Source organism: Pseudophryne corroboree, chromosome 8 (genome assembly GCF_028390025.1).
Source record: "Pseudophryne corroboree isolate aPseCor3 chromosome 8, aPseCor3.hap2, whole genome shotgun sequence".
NCBI lineage: Eukaryota > Metazoa > Chordata > Amphibia > Anura > Myobatrachidae > Pseudophryne > Pseudophryne corroboree.
The window spans coordinates 184,165,609-184,182,787 of record NC_086451.1 but is presented as its reverse complement, the minus strand read 5'-3'; the positions used below and the strand labels follow the sequence as shown (position 1 = coordinate 184,182,787).

The 17,179-nt window shown below is 45.0% G+C and overlaps 1 protein-coding gene across 2 annotated transcripts in view; it reads right to left on the bottom strand.

Annotated features, from left to right (window-relative positions):
* Positions 1 to 17,179, bottom strand: part of LOC134948779 (Krueppel-like factor 12) — a 348,760-nt gene that overhangs the window by 79,222 nt on the left and 252,359 nt on the right. For both annotated transcript variants that reach the window (XM_063936999.1, XM_063937000.1), the window contains exon 3: positions 15,522 to 15,635. In XM_063936999.1, the coding sequence (XP_063793069.1) occupies positions 15,522 to 15,635 (114 nt within the window). The remainder of the gene's footprint in view (positions 1 to 15,521; positions 15,636 to 17,179) is intronic.

Below are 17,179 nucleotides of genomic sequence, written 5' to 3'. Positions count from 1 at the left end.
CGAAAGCAGTATACATTGATTTAAGTGTGTTATCAATTTTCCTATCAGCTGGCACCTTTAAGGCGGTAGATCCTGGAACAGGCAACACCACCTATTTTGAGAGTCTGGATACAGATGCGTCAACAATAGCCGGGTTTTCCCATTTTTTCCTATCCTCCTCAGGGAAAGGAAACGCCACCTGGACCCTTTTAGGGACCTGGAGTTTTTTCTCAGGGTTTACCCATGCTTTTTCAAATATAGCATTCAATTCCTTTGACGCAGGGAAGGTTAGCGAGGCTTTTTTTATTTTCAGTGAAAAAAGCCTCCTTAACCTGCTCAGGTGTGGTATCATTAAAATTCAACACATCCTTGATAGCCTCTATCAACAATTGCACCCCCCTTTGCAAGAGATGCGGAACCCCGCAACACATCCCCATCACTGTCTGTGGTGTCAGAATCAGTATCCGTGTCGTCTTGTGTGACAGGCACAAGCGCACGTTTGTGGGGGTATATAGCAGTGCGTCCTGAGGTACCAGAAACCGGCCATAGTGCCATAGAGCTCTGTAATACCTGGGTTGCAGAATCATTACTTGCAACCTTGTCAGAAATCTGAAAAATCCAAGATTTCATAGAGGAAAATCACTCAGGTTCCCTTGCTGGTACCTGTGCTAAACCAGTGCTATCCTGATTACATGGAATGGGATCATCCTGGGAGGATAAATCCTCTGCAGCATATGACACAGTGTCCCTGGACATAGCTAAAGGAGACCACCAAACACTGTACACACACACAGGTGAGGGAAGACCGAGTTTCCCCCCCAAGAATGGCAAGAGAGACACACAGAGATTGGAGCCAACCCACACACAGCGCTTTTAGCAAAAGGAAACCCCTTTTCAGCGCTGACTGTGCACCTTAATAGGACACACAGTCGAATTACAGCCCCCCCCCCCCCCCCCCTTCTACAACCCCTTGGTATCGTGTACAGTAGCTGGAGTTGCTGTGGAGGGACCTGTTCTCCTTCTCAGCGCTGCGCAGGCAGGAAAGTGGTGCTGAAACGCTGCTGGGTCCGCTCTGGGGAGAAGCTCCGCCCCCTTAATGGCGCTGTCTTCCCGCTCTTCATGGATTATACTGGCCTGAGGAAATTGTGCTGGCTGAGATCCGAGGACCCCGACAGGCTTCTTGACCAGTTTAGGGGGTAAGCGCTGGCCCAGGGCGCCCCTCACAGTGCCGCACCATGTGCCGCTGAGCCTTCCCAGGAGCGCAGTTAGCTCCATCCCCGCTACCGCCATCTTTACACTGGCACCCCGCTTGCTAGGGGGGTCGGTGTCTCACTCACCACTTCTTCAGCTCTGTAAGGGGTAGGCGGCATGCTGCTGGGGCGAGCGGCCCCCTGCGGCGGAGAACGATCAGACCCTTCTGGAGCTCAGTGTCCAGTCAGCGGAGACAGTGGATCAGACCCCGCAGGGTGGACACTGATCCTCCCCTTAGTCCCACGCTGCAGTGAGGCTGTTGCCAGCAGCCTCCCTGTAAAATAATAAACTCTAAAAATAAACATTTCTAGAAAAGCTCTGTAGAGCTCCCCTAGCTGTGACCGGCTCCTCCGGGCACATTTTCTAAACTGAGTCTGGTAGCAGGGGCATAGAGGGAGGAGTCAGCCAACATTCTCAAACTCTTAAAGTGCCAATGGCTCCTGGTGGACCCATCTATACCCCATGATACTAATGTGGACCCTGGCATCCTCTAGGACGTAAGAGAAATAAAGGATGCTGTTGTAAAGAAAGCTACCAGAATATACAGTATGGCTCCCCAAGACTCACTCTGCTAGAAAGAGGTCTTGTGTGAAAGGAGAACAGTGGTCACCACCACCATCACCCAACTATCTAAAGACATCATGAGCTCCACAGGCCAGACACTCAAACATTGTAATAAATTATATCAACTCCTGGCCAGGTGAAACTTCTATTCAACTACACTTTCACACATTTGGTAACTGGTTATCAGAGATTAGGCAGTGAACAACAATACACAGAGGGTTTGGATTGTGCCTAAAGTTACTATGCAGCTAAGGGAATGATTGCTAAGGTTAAATAACATACTGTAGTGACTGCAGATTTATATCTCTGCAGAAGCATCAAATACATTAAACCTTTAATTATATTCTACCAGGAGTTGAATTGTAAATCGTTAAAAGTAATTTCTTAACTGTTGATAAAAATGTTACATATTAGTAGTACCTTATGTACTGCTGCATCATATAATTTATAATTAAGTTCTCCTCATGTATTAATTAGCAAAGCATGAGCATTACTTAAGTTAAAGCTGACCCATGGAACAGACCTTTCCAGTGTTTGGGAGCAAATGGTCCATTGCCATTTGCTCCAATACATAACCAGATTTTCGTACCAACCAGCTAACTAGTTGGATGGTTGTACAGATACTCTAAAGCTGGGTACACACTGGAGAGATGTCACTACAAAACACAGTTTTGGAGCGACATATTGCTTACATCGCACAGTGTGTACAAAGGATTGCGCATTACCGTAGTCGCAAGCAAAAGACGCTTGGTTTGATGTGCTGCACATCAAACCAAGCACCCGTCGCTAGCTTCCTGTGTTATGTGAATGAAGGACAGAACATGGGGGGGTAATTCCAAGTTGATCGCAGCAGGAAATTTTTTTAGCAATTGGGCAAAACCATGTGCACTGCAGGGGGGCAGATATAACATTTGCAGAGAGAGTTAGATTTGGGTGGGTTATTTTGTTTCTGTGCAGGGTAAATACTGGCTGCTTTACTTTTACACTGCAATCTAGATTGCAGATTTAACTCACCACACCCAAATCTAACGCTCTCTGCACATGTTATCTCTGCCTCCCCTGCAGTGCACATGGTATTGCACTACTGCTAACAAAGTTCCTGCTGCGATCAACTCAGAATTACCCCCATGGTCGTGCCGTCCCTCATTAAAGTGGTCCCAGTGTGTAGGGGCAATTCGGGCTGACAGGGATTCGTTCCTAAGTCAGAATGAATCCACGTCGTGCCAGTGTGTACCCCAGCTTAAGTGTATGGCCAGTTTAAGAAATGACCAATCTATCTTACCTTGACATGAGTAGCCAATTGCAGGTTCCAATCTGTTTTAAAATGCAGGAATAATAATATACAGGAAAGGGTTTGGCCTTCGTATATACATTACATATATATTTGTTTATTGTTTTCTTTTTTTTTTCTTTTAACACCCTAAGCTTTTATATTTAAGGTGTTATATGTAGTAAGTTTACAGGAATGACGCTTCAATGAATCTATTTTAAAATTTTGCAAATCGGCCGGACCTAGGCAATGCACAAGAAAGTTTGCACTTGCACTCACAATACTATCCCACATTATGTAGCTATTAGCATATGAAAGTAGTCTGTGAATGAACACCTAATACAGTATACAAAAAAGATAAGCGACCGCGCTGATGCCGGGATTTAAATGGTTGAGCAGCCTTGAAAAAAACGAAACACTAATATATATACAAAACAAGGCGCTTGTAATATATTGCAACAGTTGTTAAAGCCAAGAGTTGCCTAAAAAATGAGTGCAATACCTGTAAAGAAAAAAGGGGGTTAGTAAAAAATGTTTACAGCCCTTTTGGAGAAATTGTAGTCCTTTTGTATATAAGCGGGTTCCGATATTTGCCACAAGAAGATGGAAAGTGTCCCAGACCTATCTATCCCTAAACTACCCACCTTGTAGTTGCTGGCGGTGGGGTCGTGGGCTGCTGCTCCGTGCGGCTTGGTTCCCTTGCTTAGTAGCGCCACTCTCTCCTGCCGCGTCTCCTGTGCGGCGTGCTGCGCTCCGTGACGGCTCAGGGTCCGGCTTTGGTGACGGCTTTTTTCAGTGTACTCGAACTGAACAGAGTGCACCTAGGACTTGCGTTCTGTATAACAGTGCTACCAACGCGTTTCGGGCTCCAGGCCCTTTATCGAGGATGGCACTGGTTTAGCCAACTTCCTTTTTATAGCAAAAAAACTTTTTTTTATTTAAAAAAAAAAAACTTTATTGATAATTTTAAAACAGGGATTTCTCCCAGGAAGTGAGTAAATAAAAGGCGGTATGCACATGGCCAGTGTTTTAATACTACCGGTATTGCACTTTATGGGGATAATGTGACAATGAATTAACAAATAAGATTAAAAAAATAGGATTGAAAAAAAGGGGGGGGGATTTGTCAGACAGCTAAAAAAATGGATATGTATATTATAAAAATTGGAAGAAAAACAGGCTAATATTATATATATATACTAAAAAATGGAAAGGGAAGGGTATTTTATTTTATTTCAAAAAAACATTAAGCTCTATATCAACATTTAACCCAAATGGCTGTAAAGTTTGTAAATTAAATATCCATTCTGTTTCTTTCTTTTTTAATGCATCCGAAATATTACCTCCTCTCCAATATTGTTGAATTTTTTGAATTCCAATTAATTTTAATTCAGCAGGATTCTTATCATGGTGATCCATAAAATGTTTAGAGACACTGTGGGGTATATTTACTAAGGTCCCGATTTTGACCGAGATGCCGTTTTTTCATCAAAGTGTCATCTCGGTAATTTACTAAGCAAAAATCACGGCAGTGATGAGGGAATTCGTAATATTTTGGAAGTCCTAGGAAAAAAATCACGAATCAATACACCATCGGTCAAATACGCCTGCAATTTGCTAGAAATCGGGAATTTACTAAAAAGTGCAAAACACAAACACTGCCGACAATAGCCAAACACTGCCGTGATAAAATACAAATCGTGAAAAAGTGCTAAAAAAAAACAGACCTGCTTTTTTATCCCGTGTTTGTATAGGCATGCACGGATCCATGAGATCTGTGCATGTTTTTCAGTGGGAAGGGGGGTGAAATGTTCTAAATTTACAGAAAAAAAATTGCGTGGGGTCCCCCCTCCTAAGGCAAACCAGCCTCGGGCTCTTTGAGCCAATCCTGGTTGCAGAAATATGGGAAAAAAATGGACAGGGGTTCCCCCCATATTTAAGCAACCAGCATCGGGCTCTGCGCCTGGTCCTGGTTCCAAAAATACGGGGGACAAAAAGAGTAGGGGTCCCCCGTATTTTTGAAACCAGCACCGGGCTCCACTAGCTGGACAGATAATGCCACAGCCGGGGGTCACTTTTATACAGTGCCTTGCGGCCGTGGCATCAAATATCCAACTAGTCACCCCTGGCCGGGGTACCCTGGGGGAGTGGGGACCCCTTCAATCAAGGGGTCCGTCCCCCCCAGCCACCCAAGGGCCAGGGGTGAAGCCCGAGGCTGTCCCCCCCATCCAATGGGCTGCGGATGGGGGGCTGATAGCCTTTGTGATAAGTGTTTGATATTGTTTTTAGTAGCAGTACTACAAGGCCCAGCAAGCCTCCCCCGCAAGCTGGTACTTGGAGAACCACAAGTACCAGCATGCGGCGGAAAAATGGGCCCGCTGGTACCTGTAGTACTACTACTAAAAAAATACCACAATAAAGACATTACACACACACCTTGACAGTATAACTTTAATACATCCATCCACACCTCCATATACACATACTTACCTTATGTTCCCACGCAGGTCGGTCCTCTTCTCCAGTAGAATCCATGGTGTACCTGTAGAAAAAATTATACTCACATAATCCATGGTTGAAGGCTCCTCCGTAAATCCTTTTGTAATCCACGTACTTGAAAAAATAAAAAAACGGAGACCCGACCACGAACTGAAAGGGGACCCATGTTTTCACATGGGCCCCCTTTCCCCGAATGCCTAGATCTAAGTAGACAACCATCTCTTTGCTGAATGTGGAAGTAAACTCCAATCCATATTGATTATTCTCCATATCTTTCAAGAAATTCAGTAGATTTTCTTCAGTTCCATTCCAGATGAACAGCAAATCATCTATATAGCGTTTCCAGATGACGAGATTTTCTTTGTACGGATAATTATTCCAAATGGTTTCATCCTCCCATTTGGCGACAAATAGATTCGCATAACTTGGCGCCATGGAAGAACACAAACACTGGCACATACTTAAATTAGACACACAGTTGCAATCACTACTTCCGGAGAAACCAAAAATCATTTATAGAAGGGCAAAAAACCTTAGACAAGAACTGACCAGAAGCTATATACCATCAGCTACATCAAGCCAGAATGAAATAAAGAACGTGGGACATAATTTCTGCTTAAATTGTACTGCCTGCAAAATAACCAACAGGATTTCTACTACATCAATTAAAGAGTTCAGGTCCAATGTGTCAAAGAAAGAATACAAAATAAAAAATGCCATTAGTTGCAACACAGAGGGAGTCGTTTATCTACTTGAGTGCCCCTGCCAATTGCAATACATAGGACAAACAAAAAGAAAATTAAAAACTCGGATCATGGAACATATTAATAATATAAAAAAGGGACTACAGACACACAGTGTCTCTAAACATTTTATGGATCACCATGATAAGAATCCTGCTGAATTAAAATTCATTGGAATTCAAAAAATTCAACAATATTGGAGAGGAGGTAATATTTCGGATGCATTAAAAAAGAAAGAAACAGAATGGATATTTAATTTACAAACTTTACAGCCATTTGGGTTAAATGTTGATATAGAGCTTAATGTTTTTTTGAAATAAAATAAAATACTCTTCCCTTTCCATTTTTTAGTATATATATATATATATATATATATATATATATATATATATATAATTATATAATATTAGCCTGTTTTTCTTCCAATTTTTATAATATACATTTCTATTTTTTTAGCTGCCTGACAAATCCCCCCCCCCCCTTTTTTTCAATCCTATTTTTTTAATCTTATTTGTTAATTCATTGTCACATTATCCCCATAAAGTGCAATACCGGTAGTATTAAAACACTGGCCATGTGCATACCGCCTTTTATTTACTCACTTCCTGGGAGAAATCCCTGTTTTAAAATTATCAATAAAGTTTTTTTTAAAAAATAAAAAAAAGTTTTTTTGCTATAAAAAGGAAGTTGGCTAAATCAGTGCCATCCTCGATAAAGGGCCTGGAGCCCGAAACGCGTTGAAAGCACTGTTATACAGAACGCAAGTCCTAGGTGCACTCTGTTCAGTTCGAGTACACTGAAAAAAGCCGGACCCTGAGCCGTCACGGAGCGCAGCACGCCGCACAGGAGACGCGGCAGGAGAGAGCGGCGCTACTAAGCAAGGGAACCAAGCCGCACGGAGCAGCAGCCCACGACCCCACCGCCAGCAACTACAAGGTGGGTAGTTTAGGGATAGATAGGTCTGGGACACTTTCCATCTTCTTGTGGCAAATATCGGAACCCGCTTATATACAAAAGGACTACAATTTCTCCAAAAGGGCTGTAAACATTTTTTACTAACCCCCTTTTTTCTTTACAGGTATTGCACTCATTTTTTAGGCAACTCTTGGCTTTAACAACTGTTGCAATATATTACAAGCGCCTTGTTTTGTATATATATTTGTGAATGAACACCGTTCCCTAACATAGGGGGTAATTCAGACCTGATTGCTGCTGTAGTTTTCGCACAGCGGGCGAACAGATCTGAACTGTGTATGCACCGCAACACGCAGGCATGACTGACGCCTGCAATGGGGATCACCGGTCAGCGACAGGTTTCTGCAAAGAATCCATTCGCACAGGCGAACGCAAGGAGATTGACATGAAGAGGGCGTTTCTGGGTGGCAACTGATCGTTTTCAGGGAGGGGTTGGAAAAATGCAGGGGTGTCCATGCGTTTGCAGGGAGGGATCCCGACGTCAATTTCCGGTCTTAGACAGGCTGAAGTGAGTAAGTACTGGACTGCGCAGAGACTGCACAAAATCAGTTTGTGCAGCTCTGCTACACATGCGTTCGCACACTTGCACAGCTAAAATACACTCCCCCTGTAGGCGGCGACTATCTGATCGCAGCAGGGCAAAAATCACGTTCTAGCGATCAGGTCTGAATTACCCCCATACTATCTCACATTAGGGATGGCAATGGGACAGGGGTCATCTCATTTTTCCAGCCGTTCCATGCCTAATATGGCATGGAACTATCGAGTCTAAACCTTGTTTGAGCCATCAATGGTACACTTGTGTGCATGCGCAAAAGAAAGAAGGCGCTAGATTGCGCATGCACAAAGGAGCATTGCCAATGAGTCAGTGTTTCTCCTTTGTGGTGTTATTACATCGCCAAACATAAAAAAAAGCACACATTGGTGTCTATTCAATGCATGTCGTATCCCCTCAGACGGAAAGGATCCAACAGTGCAGTATTCAATTAGCGAGCATTTCCGACAGGTTTTGCCTGTTTGAGAATGCTTATCCGTTTTTTTAAAGTTGGATCAGTATTGTTGAGAACGGGCCAAAAAGCTGTCGGATTTGGCCGCTAATTAGACAAAACACGTGGAACCGCGGCTAATCCGCCGATCCCCGTGTTTTCCGACAAGCCGGAAAAACGGCAGCTCCATTGAATAGGTCGAATCCTGATTCGACCAAAAAAAGTTGGAAACTGCCGTCTTGCCGACTTAACGGCAATTCCGACATCAAATGAATAGACCTGATAGTAACAAAGCAAATGATGGTCGCATCCATCGCAATCATGTTACTGAATAGAAAAACCATCACAATGAAGCTATTAATGTTTATGAGCCATCAGTTATTGACGGCCATCCTATTTCACAGATGGAAATTCTGCCGGTTACTTAGTCTACACTATTAGCCAGGGAGAGAAATTGCTCTACGCTGGTCACCCCACAAGGGATCAGCTCTATTTAACCAGCTTTCCTGATGTTCCATAGTTTACTTCACAGCATTGGTGTACAACATGCAAATTGCAGCTTCTAATTGGTCACACTCAGCAGCCATTTTAAAATGAGTGAACTTAAAAGATTTGTAGAAGCTCTACTACCAAAAAGGAGCAGTCCCAGGAAAAACTGTTTGCATGTGAAAACAGTATTAAAAGGCAATGCGCTTTAAACATTCTACTAAAGGCCCCATTGCCAAGAATTTACTAATTTTGAATCCACAAATGTAATCTGTTTAGCATATATAACCTGGCTGTCAGCCCACTTAATCACTACTCTGGGATCATGTATTTATCCAAATCCATGGTTGACCAGTGATAACACCACACAAACAAAATGGCTGTAACGATTACATAGGCAAATGCAGGGGGGAGGTTCTGGTTGCCCAGAAACCCCTTCCTCTTGGCAAGTGTCTCAAATCATAACAATAGCAATAGTATATAATATGATTACTAGAGCTGCTACCACATCATGCTGTTTAAGGAACAGAGCAGAGCTGCTGCACATGCCCAGTGGTAGCAACTTCTTCTACCAAATTTGCTGTGTGTGGATCAGAGCCCTCAATCAGCGCACTGGACCAGAGAGTAGCTACCAGGAAGAAGAGACAGGAGCCTTACTATGAGGTGGGAGAATGTTTGCATAGAAAGTGCAGTACTGGTTCTATTATATTTGTGTATTTATTTATTATAGTATGTTTAACCTCTTCTTGATTACTTATCTTATTTATATTATTTAAATATGTTTGATGCAGCATACACTATAGACCATATATTTTGTTAAATATTAATACTGTATTCCATGTTCCGCCAAGTGGGAGATTGTGGATTGCATTTGGAAACCCCCCTCTAGAAATCCTGCGTTTGCCACTGGATTACTGTATAACAATGTATATTGTGTTGTTTTTAAGGAAACCTTAACCCCAACCAGAAGAAAACAAACATTGAGACAGCTTCTCCAAATTCTTAGATGCTTTACTCACCGTAGAGATGCCTTGCTCCTTTTCTGATGCAGTTAACATAATATAAATTCTACTATGGAGTTTGCTAGAAGTAACTATACGAGTTTTAAAAGCTCGTATAAAACCATTAACATCTGTTTAAAGATGATCTCAATTTTTTTTTTTTATTGATTATGGTTTAAAAATAAACTAGCAGAATAAAAATAAGAGACAAAAATAAGATTTTACTCACCGGTAAATCTATTTCTCGTAGTCCGTAGTGGATGCTGGGACTCCGTAAGGACCATGGGGATTATACCAAAGCTCCCAAACGGGCGGGAGAGTGCGGATGACTCTGCAGCACCGAATGAACAAACTCAAGGTCCTCCTCAGCCAGGGTATCAAATTTGTAGAATTTAGCAAAAGTGTTAGACCCTGACCAAGTAGCAGCTCGGCAAAGTTGTAAAGCCGAGACCCCTCGGGCAGCCGCCCAAGAAGAGCCCACCTTCCTCGTGGAATGGGCTTTTACAGATTTAGGATGCGGCAGTACAGCTGCAGAATGCGCAAGCTGAATTGTGCTACAGATCCAGCGAGCAATAGTCTGCTTTGAAGCAGGAGCACCCAGCTTGTTGGGTGCATATAGGATAAATAGCGAGTCAGTTTTCCTGACTCCAGCCGTCCTGGAAACATATATTTTTAAAGGCCCTGACTACGTCCAACAACTTGGAATCCTGCAAGTCTTTAGTAGCCGCAGGCACCACAATAGGTTGGTTCAAATGAAAGGCTGATACCACCTTAGGGAGAAACTGGGGACGAGTCCTCAATTCTGCCCTATCCATATGGAAAATCAGATAAGGGCTTTTACATGACAAAGCCGCCAATTCTGACACACGCCTGGCCGAAGCCAAGGCCAACAGCATGACCACTTTCCACGTGAGATATTTTAATTCCACGGTTTTAAGTGGCTCAAACCAATGTGACTTTAGGAAATCCAACACCACGTTGAGATCCCAAGGTGCCACTGGCCCTTAACAAATGTCTGAACTTCAGGCAGCGAAGCCAGTTCTTTATGGAAGAAAATCGATAGAGCCGAAATCTGGACCTTAATGGAACCCAATTTTAGGCCCATAATCACCCCTGACTGTAGGAAGTGCAGAAAACGGCCCAGCTGAAATTCCTCCGTTGGGGCCTTTCTGGCCTCACACCACGCAACATATTTTCGCCAAATGCGGTGATAATGGTTTGCGGTCACTTCTTTCCTAGCTTTAATCAGCGTAGGAATGACTTCCTCCGGGATGCCCTTTTCCTTCAGGATCCGGCGTTCAACCGCCATGCCGTCAAATGCAGCCGCGGTAAGTCTTGGAACAGACAGGGCCCCTGCTGCAGCAGGTTCTGTCTGAGCGGCAGAGGCCATGGGACCTCTGAGATCATTTCTTGAAGTTCCGGGTACCAAGCTCTTCTTGGCCAATCCGGAACAATAAGTATAGTTCTTACTCCTCTTCTCCCTATTATCCTCAGTACCTTGGGTATGAGAGGAAGAGGAGGGAACACATAAACCGACTGGTACACCCACGGTGTCACTAGTGCGTCCACAGCTATTGCCTGAGGGTCTCTCGACCTGGCGCAATATCTTTCTAGCTTTTTGTTTAGGCGGGACGCCATCATGTCCACCTGAGGCCTTTCCCAACGGTTTACAATCAGTTGGAAGACTTCTGGATGAAGTCCCCACTCTCCCGGGTGGAGGTCGTGCCTGCTGAGGAAGTCTGCTTCCCAGTTGTCCACTCCCGGAATGAACACTGCTGACAGTGCTAACACGTGATTTTCCGCCCATCGGAAAATCCTTGTGGCTTCTGCCATCGCCATCCTGCTTCTTGTGCCGCCCTGTCGGTTTACATGGGCGACTGCCGTGATGTTGTCTGACTGAATCAGTACCGGCTGGTTTTGAAGCAGGGGTCTTGCTTGACTTAGGGCATTGTAAATGGCCCTCAGTTCCAGAATATTTATGTGTAGGGAAATCTCCTGGTTTGACCAAAGTCCCTGGAAGTTTCTTCCCTGTGTGACTGCCCCCCAGCCTCGAAGGCTGGCATCCGTGGTCACCAGGACCCAGTCCTGTATGCCGAACCTGCGGCCCTCTTGAAGATGGGCACTCTGCAGCCACCACAGCAGAGACACCCTGGTCCTTGGAGACAGGGTTATCAGCCGATGCATCTGAAGATGCGATCCGGACCACTTGTCCAACAGGTCCCACTGAAAGTTCTTGCATGGAACCTGCCGAATGGAATTGCTTCGTAGGAAGCTACCATTTTTCCCAGGACTCGCGTGCAGTGATGCACCGACACCTGTTTTGGTTTCAGGAGGCCTCTGACTAGAGATGACAGCTCCTTGGCTTTCTCCTCCGGGAGAAACACTTTTTTCTGTTCTGTGTCCAGAACCATCCCCAGGAACAGTAGACGTGTCGTAGGGACCAGCTGTGACTTTGGAATATTTAGAATCCAACCGTGCTGTTGTAGCACTTCCTGAGAGAGTGCTACCCCGATCAACAACTGCTCCCTGGACCTCGCCTTTATAAGGAGATCGTCCAAGTACGGGATAATTAAAACTCCCTTTTTTCGAAGGAGTATCATCATTTCGGCCATTACCTTGGTAAATACCCTCGGTGCCGTGGACAGGCCGAACGGCAACGTCTGGAATTGGTAATGACAATCCTGTACCACAAATCTGAGGTACTCCTGGTGAGGATGGTAAATGGGGACATGCAGGTAAGCATCCTTGATGTCCAGCGATACCATGTAATCCCCCTCGTCCAGGCTTGCAATAACCGCCCTGAGCGATTCCATCTTGAACTTGAATTTTTTTATATATGTGTTCAAGGATTTCAAATTTAAAATGGGTCTCACCGAACTGTCCGGTTTCGGTACCACAAACATTGTGGAATAGTAACCCCGTCCTTGTTGAAGGAGGGGCACCTTGACTATCACCTGCTGGGAATACAGCTTGTGAATTGCCTCTAGCACAGCCTCCCTGCCTGAGGGAGTTGTTGGCAAGGTAGATTTGAGGAAACGGCGGGGGGGAGACGTCTCGAATTCCAGCTTGTATCCCTGAGATACCACTTGAAGGATCCAGGGATCCACCCGTGAGCGAGCCCACTGATCGCTGAAGTTTTTGAGCCAGCCCCCCACCGTACCTGGCTCCGCCTGTGGAGCCCCACCGTCAAGCGGCGGGCTTGGAGGAAGCGGGGGAGGACTTTTGCTCCTGGGAACTGGCTGTATGCTGCAGCTTTTTCCCCCTACCTCTGCCTCTGGGCAGAAAGGATGCGCCTTTTCCCCGCTTGCCCTTCTGGGGCCGAAAGGACTGTACCTGATAATATGGTGCTTTCTTTGGCTGTGAGGGAACATGGGGTAAAAATGCTGACTTCCCAGCTGTTGCTGTGGAAACGAGGTCTGAGACACCATACCTGAACAACTCTTCACCCTTATAAGGCAAAACTTCCATGTGCCTTTAAGGAATCTGCATCCCCTGTCCACTGCAGAGTCCATAAGCCTCTCCTAGCAGAAATGGACATTGCACTTATTTTAGATGCCAGCCGGCAAATATCCCTCTGTGCATCTCTCATGTATAAGACTGAGTCTTTTATATGCTCTATGGTTAGCAATATAGTGTCCCTGTCTAGGGTGTCAATATTTTCCGACAGGGAATCTGACCACGCAGCTGCAGCACTGCACATCCATGCTGAAGCTATAGCTGGTCTCAGTATAATACCTGTGTGTGTATATACAGACTTCAGGATAGCCTCCTGCTTTCTATCAGCAGGTTCCTTTAGGGCGGCCGTATCCGGAGACGGTAGTGCCACCTTCTTTGACAAGCGTGTGAGCGCTTTATCCACCCTAGGGGGTGTTTCCCAACGTGGCCTATCCTCTGGCGGGAAAGGGTACGTCATCAGTAACCTTTTAGAAATTACTAGTTTCTTATCGGGGGAAGCCCACGGTTCTTCACACACTTCATTTAATTCCTCAGTAGGGGGAAAAACCACTGGTAGTTTTTTCTCCCCAAACATAATACCCTTTTTTGTGGTACCTGGGGTAAGATCAGAAATGTGCAACACATTTTTCATTGCCTCAATCATGTAACGTGTGGCCCTATTGGAAATTACATTAGTCTCATCGTCGTCGACACTGGTATCAGTATCCGTGTCGACATCTGTGTCTGCCATCTGAGGTAGCGGGCGTTTTAGAGCCCCTGATGGCCTTTGAGACGCCTGGGCAGGCACGAGCTGAGAAGCCGGCTGTGCCATATTTGGTATGTCATCAAACTTTTTATGTATGGAGTTGACACTTTCACGTAATTCCTTCCACAAGTCCATCCACTCAGGTGTCTGCCCCGCAGGGGGTGACATCACATTTATCGGCATCTGCTCCGCCTCCACATAAGCCTCCTCATCAAACATGTCGACACAGCCGTACCGACACACCGCACACACACAGGGAATGCTCTGACTGAGGACAGGACCCCACAAAGCCCTTTGGGGAGACAGAGAGAGAGTATGCAAGCACACACCAGAGCGCTATATAATACAGGGATTAACACTATAACTGAGTGATTTTCCCTTATAGCTGCTATATAATAATATACTGCGCCTAAATTTAGTGCCCCCCCCCTCTCTTTTTTACCCTTTGTTACTTGAAACTGCAGGGGAGAGCCTGGGAGCGATCCTTCCAGCGGAGCTGTGAGGGAAAAAATGGCGCCAGTGTGCTGAGGGAGATAGCCCCGCCCCTTTTTCGGCGGACTTCTCACGCTTTTTTCAGGAATTTTGGCAGGGGTATTTTTCACATATATAGCCTCTGGGACCATATATTGTGATATTTAGCCAGCCAAGGTGTTAATATTGCTGCTCAGGGTGCCCCCCCCCCCCCCCCCCTAGCGCCCTGAACCCATCAGTGACCGGAGTGTTAGGTGTGCATGAGGAGCAATGGCGCACAGCTGCAGTGCTGTGCGCTACCTTGTTGAAGACCGAAGTCTTCTGCCGCCGATTTTCCGGACCACTTCTTGCTTCTGGCTCTGTAAGGGGGACGGTGGTGCGGCTCTGGGACCGAACGATCGAGGTCGGGTCCTGTGTTCGATCCCTCTGGAGCTAATGGTGTCCAGTAGCCTAAGAAGCCCAAGCTAGCTGCAAGCAGGTAGGTTCGCTTCTTCTCCCCTTAGTCCCTCGTAGCAGTGAGTCTGTTGCCAGCAGATCTCACTGAAAATAAAAAACCTAAAATTATACTTTCTTTCTAGAAGCTCAGGAGAGCCCCTAGTGTGCATCCAGCTCAGCCGGGCACAAGATTCTAACTGAGGTCTGGAGGAGGGTCATAGTGGGAGGAGCCAGTGCACACCAGGTAGTCCTAAAGCTTTCCTTAGTTGTGCCCAGTCTCCTGCGGAGCCGCTATTCCCCATGGTCCTTACGGAGTCCCAGCATCCACTTAGGACGTCAGAGAAAATGTAATAGAGAATAGAAATGCAGTAAAATACTATTACCACCATCTTCCCATCTCTAAAAGTCCAAAGCTACGGAGTTAGAACTGCAGTTTCTGATCACAAGTTTATACTGTATTCCTCAAGCATCGCTGCCTAGGGGACAAGCTGAGCATACAGTAACGATTAATTAGGAGTCAATACCATCATGGCAGGTAGTACACAACACCACTGCAAATTTTTCTCTTGCCATCAACTTATTCCTTCGCTGAAGACCTAAAACGTGCTGAAAACAATTACAGCGGAAAAATTAAATAAAAAGACAGTTACTATTAGATACCTGAATTGTGTGAGAAATCAACTTGTCCAAGGTCACATGGAGACTGGTCTGCCCTTGAATCTGAGTCTTCAACTTCAGAAATTGGTGACTGTACCATCAGACTATGGGTTCTCCCTAAAATAAGACAAGACATTGATGCACATGACAGTTTTTTTTTTTTTTACATTTTTGTAAAAGCTGCATCTCAACAAGCAAGAAAATGAGTAATACAAGTTACCCTAATAGAGAGAGTGCTTATAAATGTATTAAAAGTTAATAGAGTTTGTCCACTCGGGACACACAAATGAATAAAATAACTGCAAAAATTACAATGACAGTAGAATGCATAGATATCAATATTTATGGCAAATTCTCCTTATCACCCGAATTGATTAATAGGCTCCAGTTACATAGAAAATAATGGGAATAAGTTTTCTGGGCGTGGTACAGCGAACGCAGGCGTTTCCAGTCAATTCCGGGACCTGATAGGCTGAAGACATCCAGCAGGTAAATAACTCCAGAGCTACTCAGAAACTACGCAAAATGTTTTTGCATAGCTCGGCTGCACAACCGTTCGCAGCCTTGCTATGCAAAAAAACTCCTCCCACATAGGCGGCGTCTAGTTGATCGCACTGGCAGCAAAAAGTTGGTACGTGCGATAAACTCAGAATGATCCCCTATGTGGCTAGGACACACAAGGAGACGGTGCCGATTAATTTGCTATATGACACTTGTATACTATGTATGACTGAGTATGTATACGGAGCAAAACAGAACTTGTATTGGAAAAAATGTGCAGCTGCTACATTGTAGCACTTCGTATACAGATTCAGGGACTCAGTCGCACACATATCTACATATATCAAATGAATCAGCAAAGTCTCTGTGTGCATCCTAGCCACATTGTGTTGTGAATACAGTGCATTTTCAGCAAAACAAAGACACCAGATGCTAGCAGAGTCTCATGCTACCTGGCATGCCAAGAGGGGCTGTTTGGCATAACTGCAGCAAAGATGAATGAGGACACATCTGTACATTTTTCATCATAAGGGCCCTTACAAACTTTTGCCTTGGGCTCTACAATAGCTACAATAAGGGCCCTTCAGTCTAGTTATGCCCCTGGACCTACTCATTGTAACATAGTATAAAATGAACCGGTGGGCATTATAATGTTACATACTGAAAAATGCCAAATTACCCCTCCTCCCCCCTCGGAATGGGAAAAATAGCACGGTGATAAAGGATATTTACGGTAGACTTAGCATTGTTAAATCTCTTTATGCGAGGTACACTGGGCTCCACAGGGATAACATTGGGGTGTAGAGTTGGATCTTGAGCCGAGGCACCAACAGGCTAAAAGCTTTGACTGTTCCCAAGATGCTCAGCGCAGTCTCCTATATAACCCCGCCTCCGTGCACAGGAGCTCAGTTATGTTAAGCAGTCTAATGCAGTAGCAGGTAAAAGAGACGACAACCGTTAGTAGCCACATACACCACATTCTCACGACAGGAGAAGGTATCAGCGGCTAATGCCATACAAACCCAAAGAAGCTAAGTGCATCAGGGTGGGCGCCCTGTGGAACCCAGTGTACCTCGCAGAAAGAGATTTGACAAAAGTAAGTTCTTACCATAAATCTCGTTTTCTGCAGTGGGGTACACTGGGTTCCACAGGGATAACAT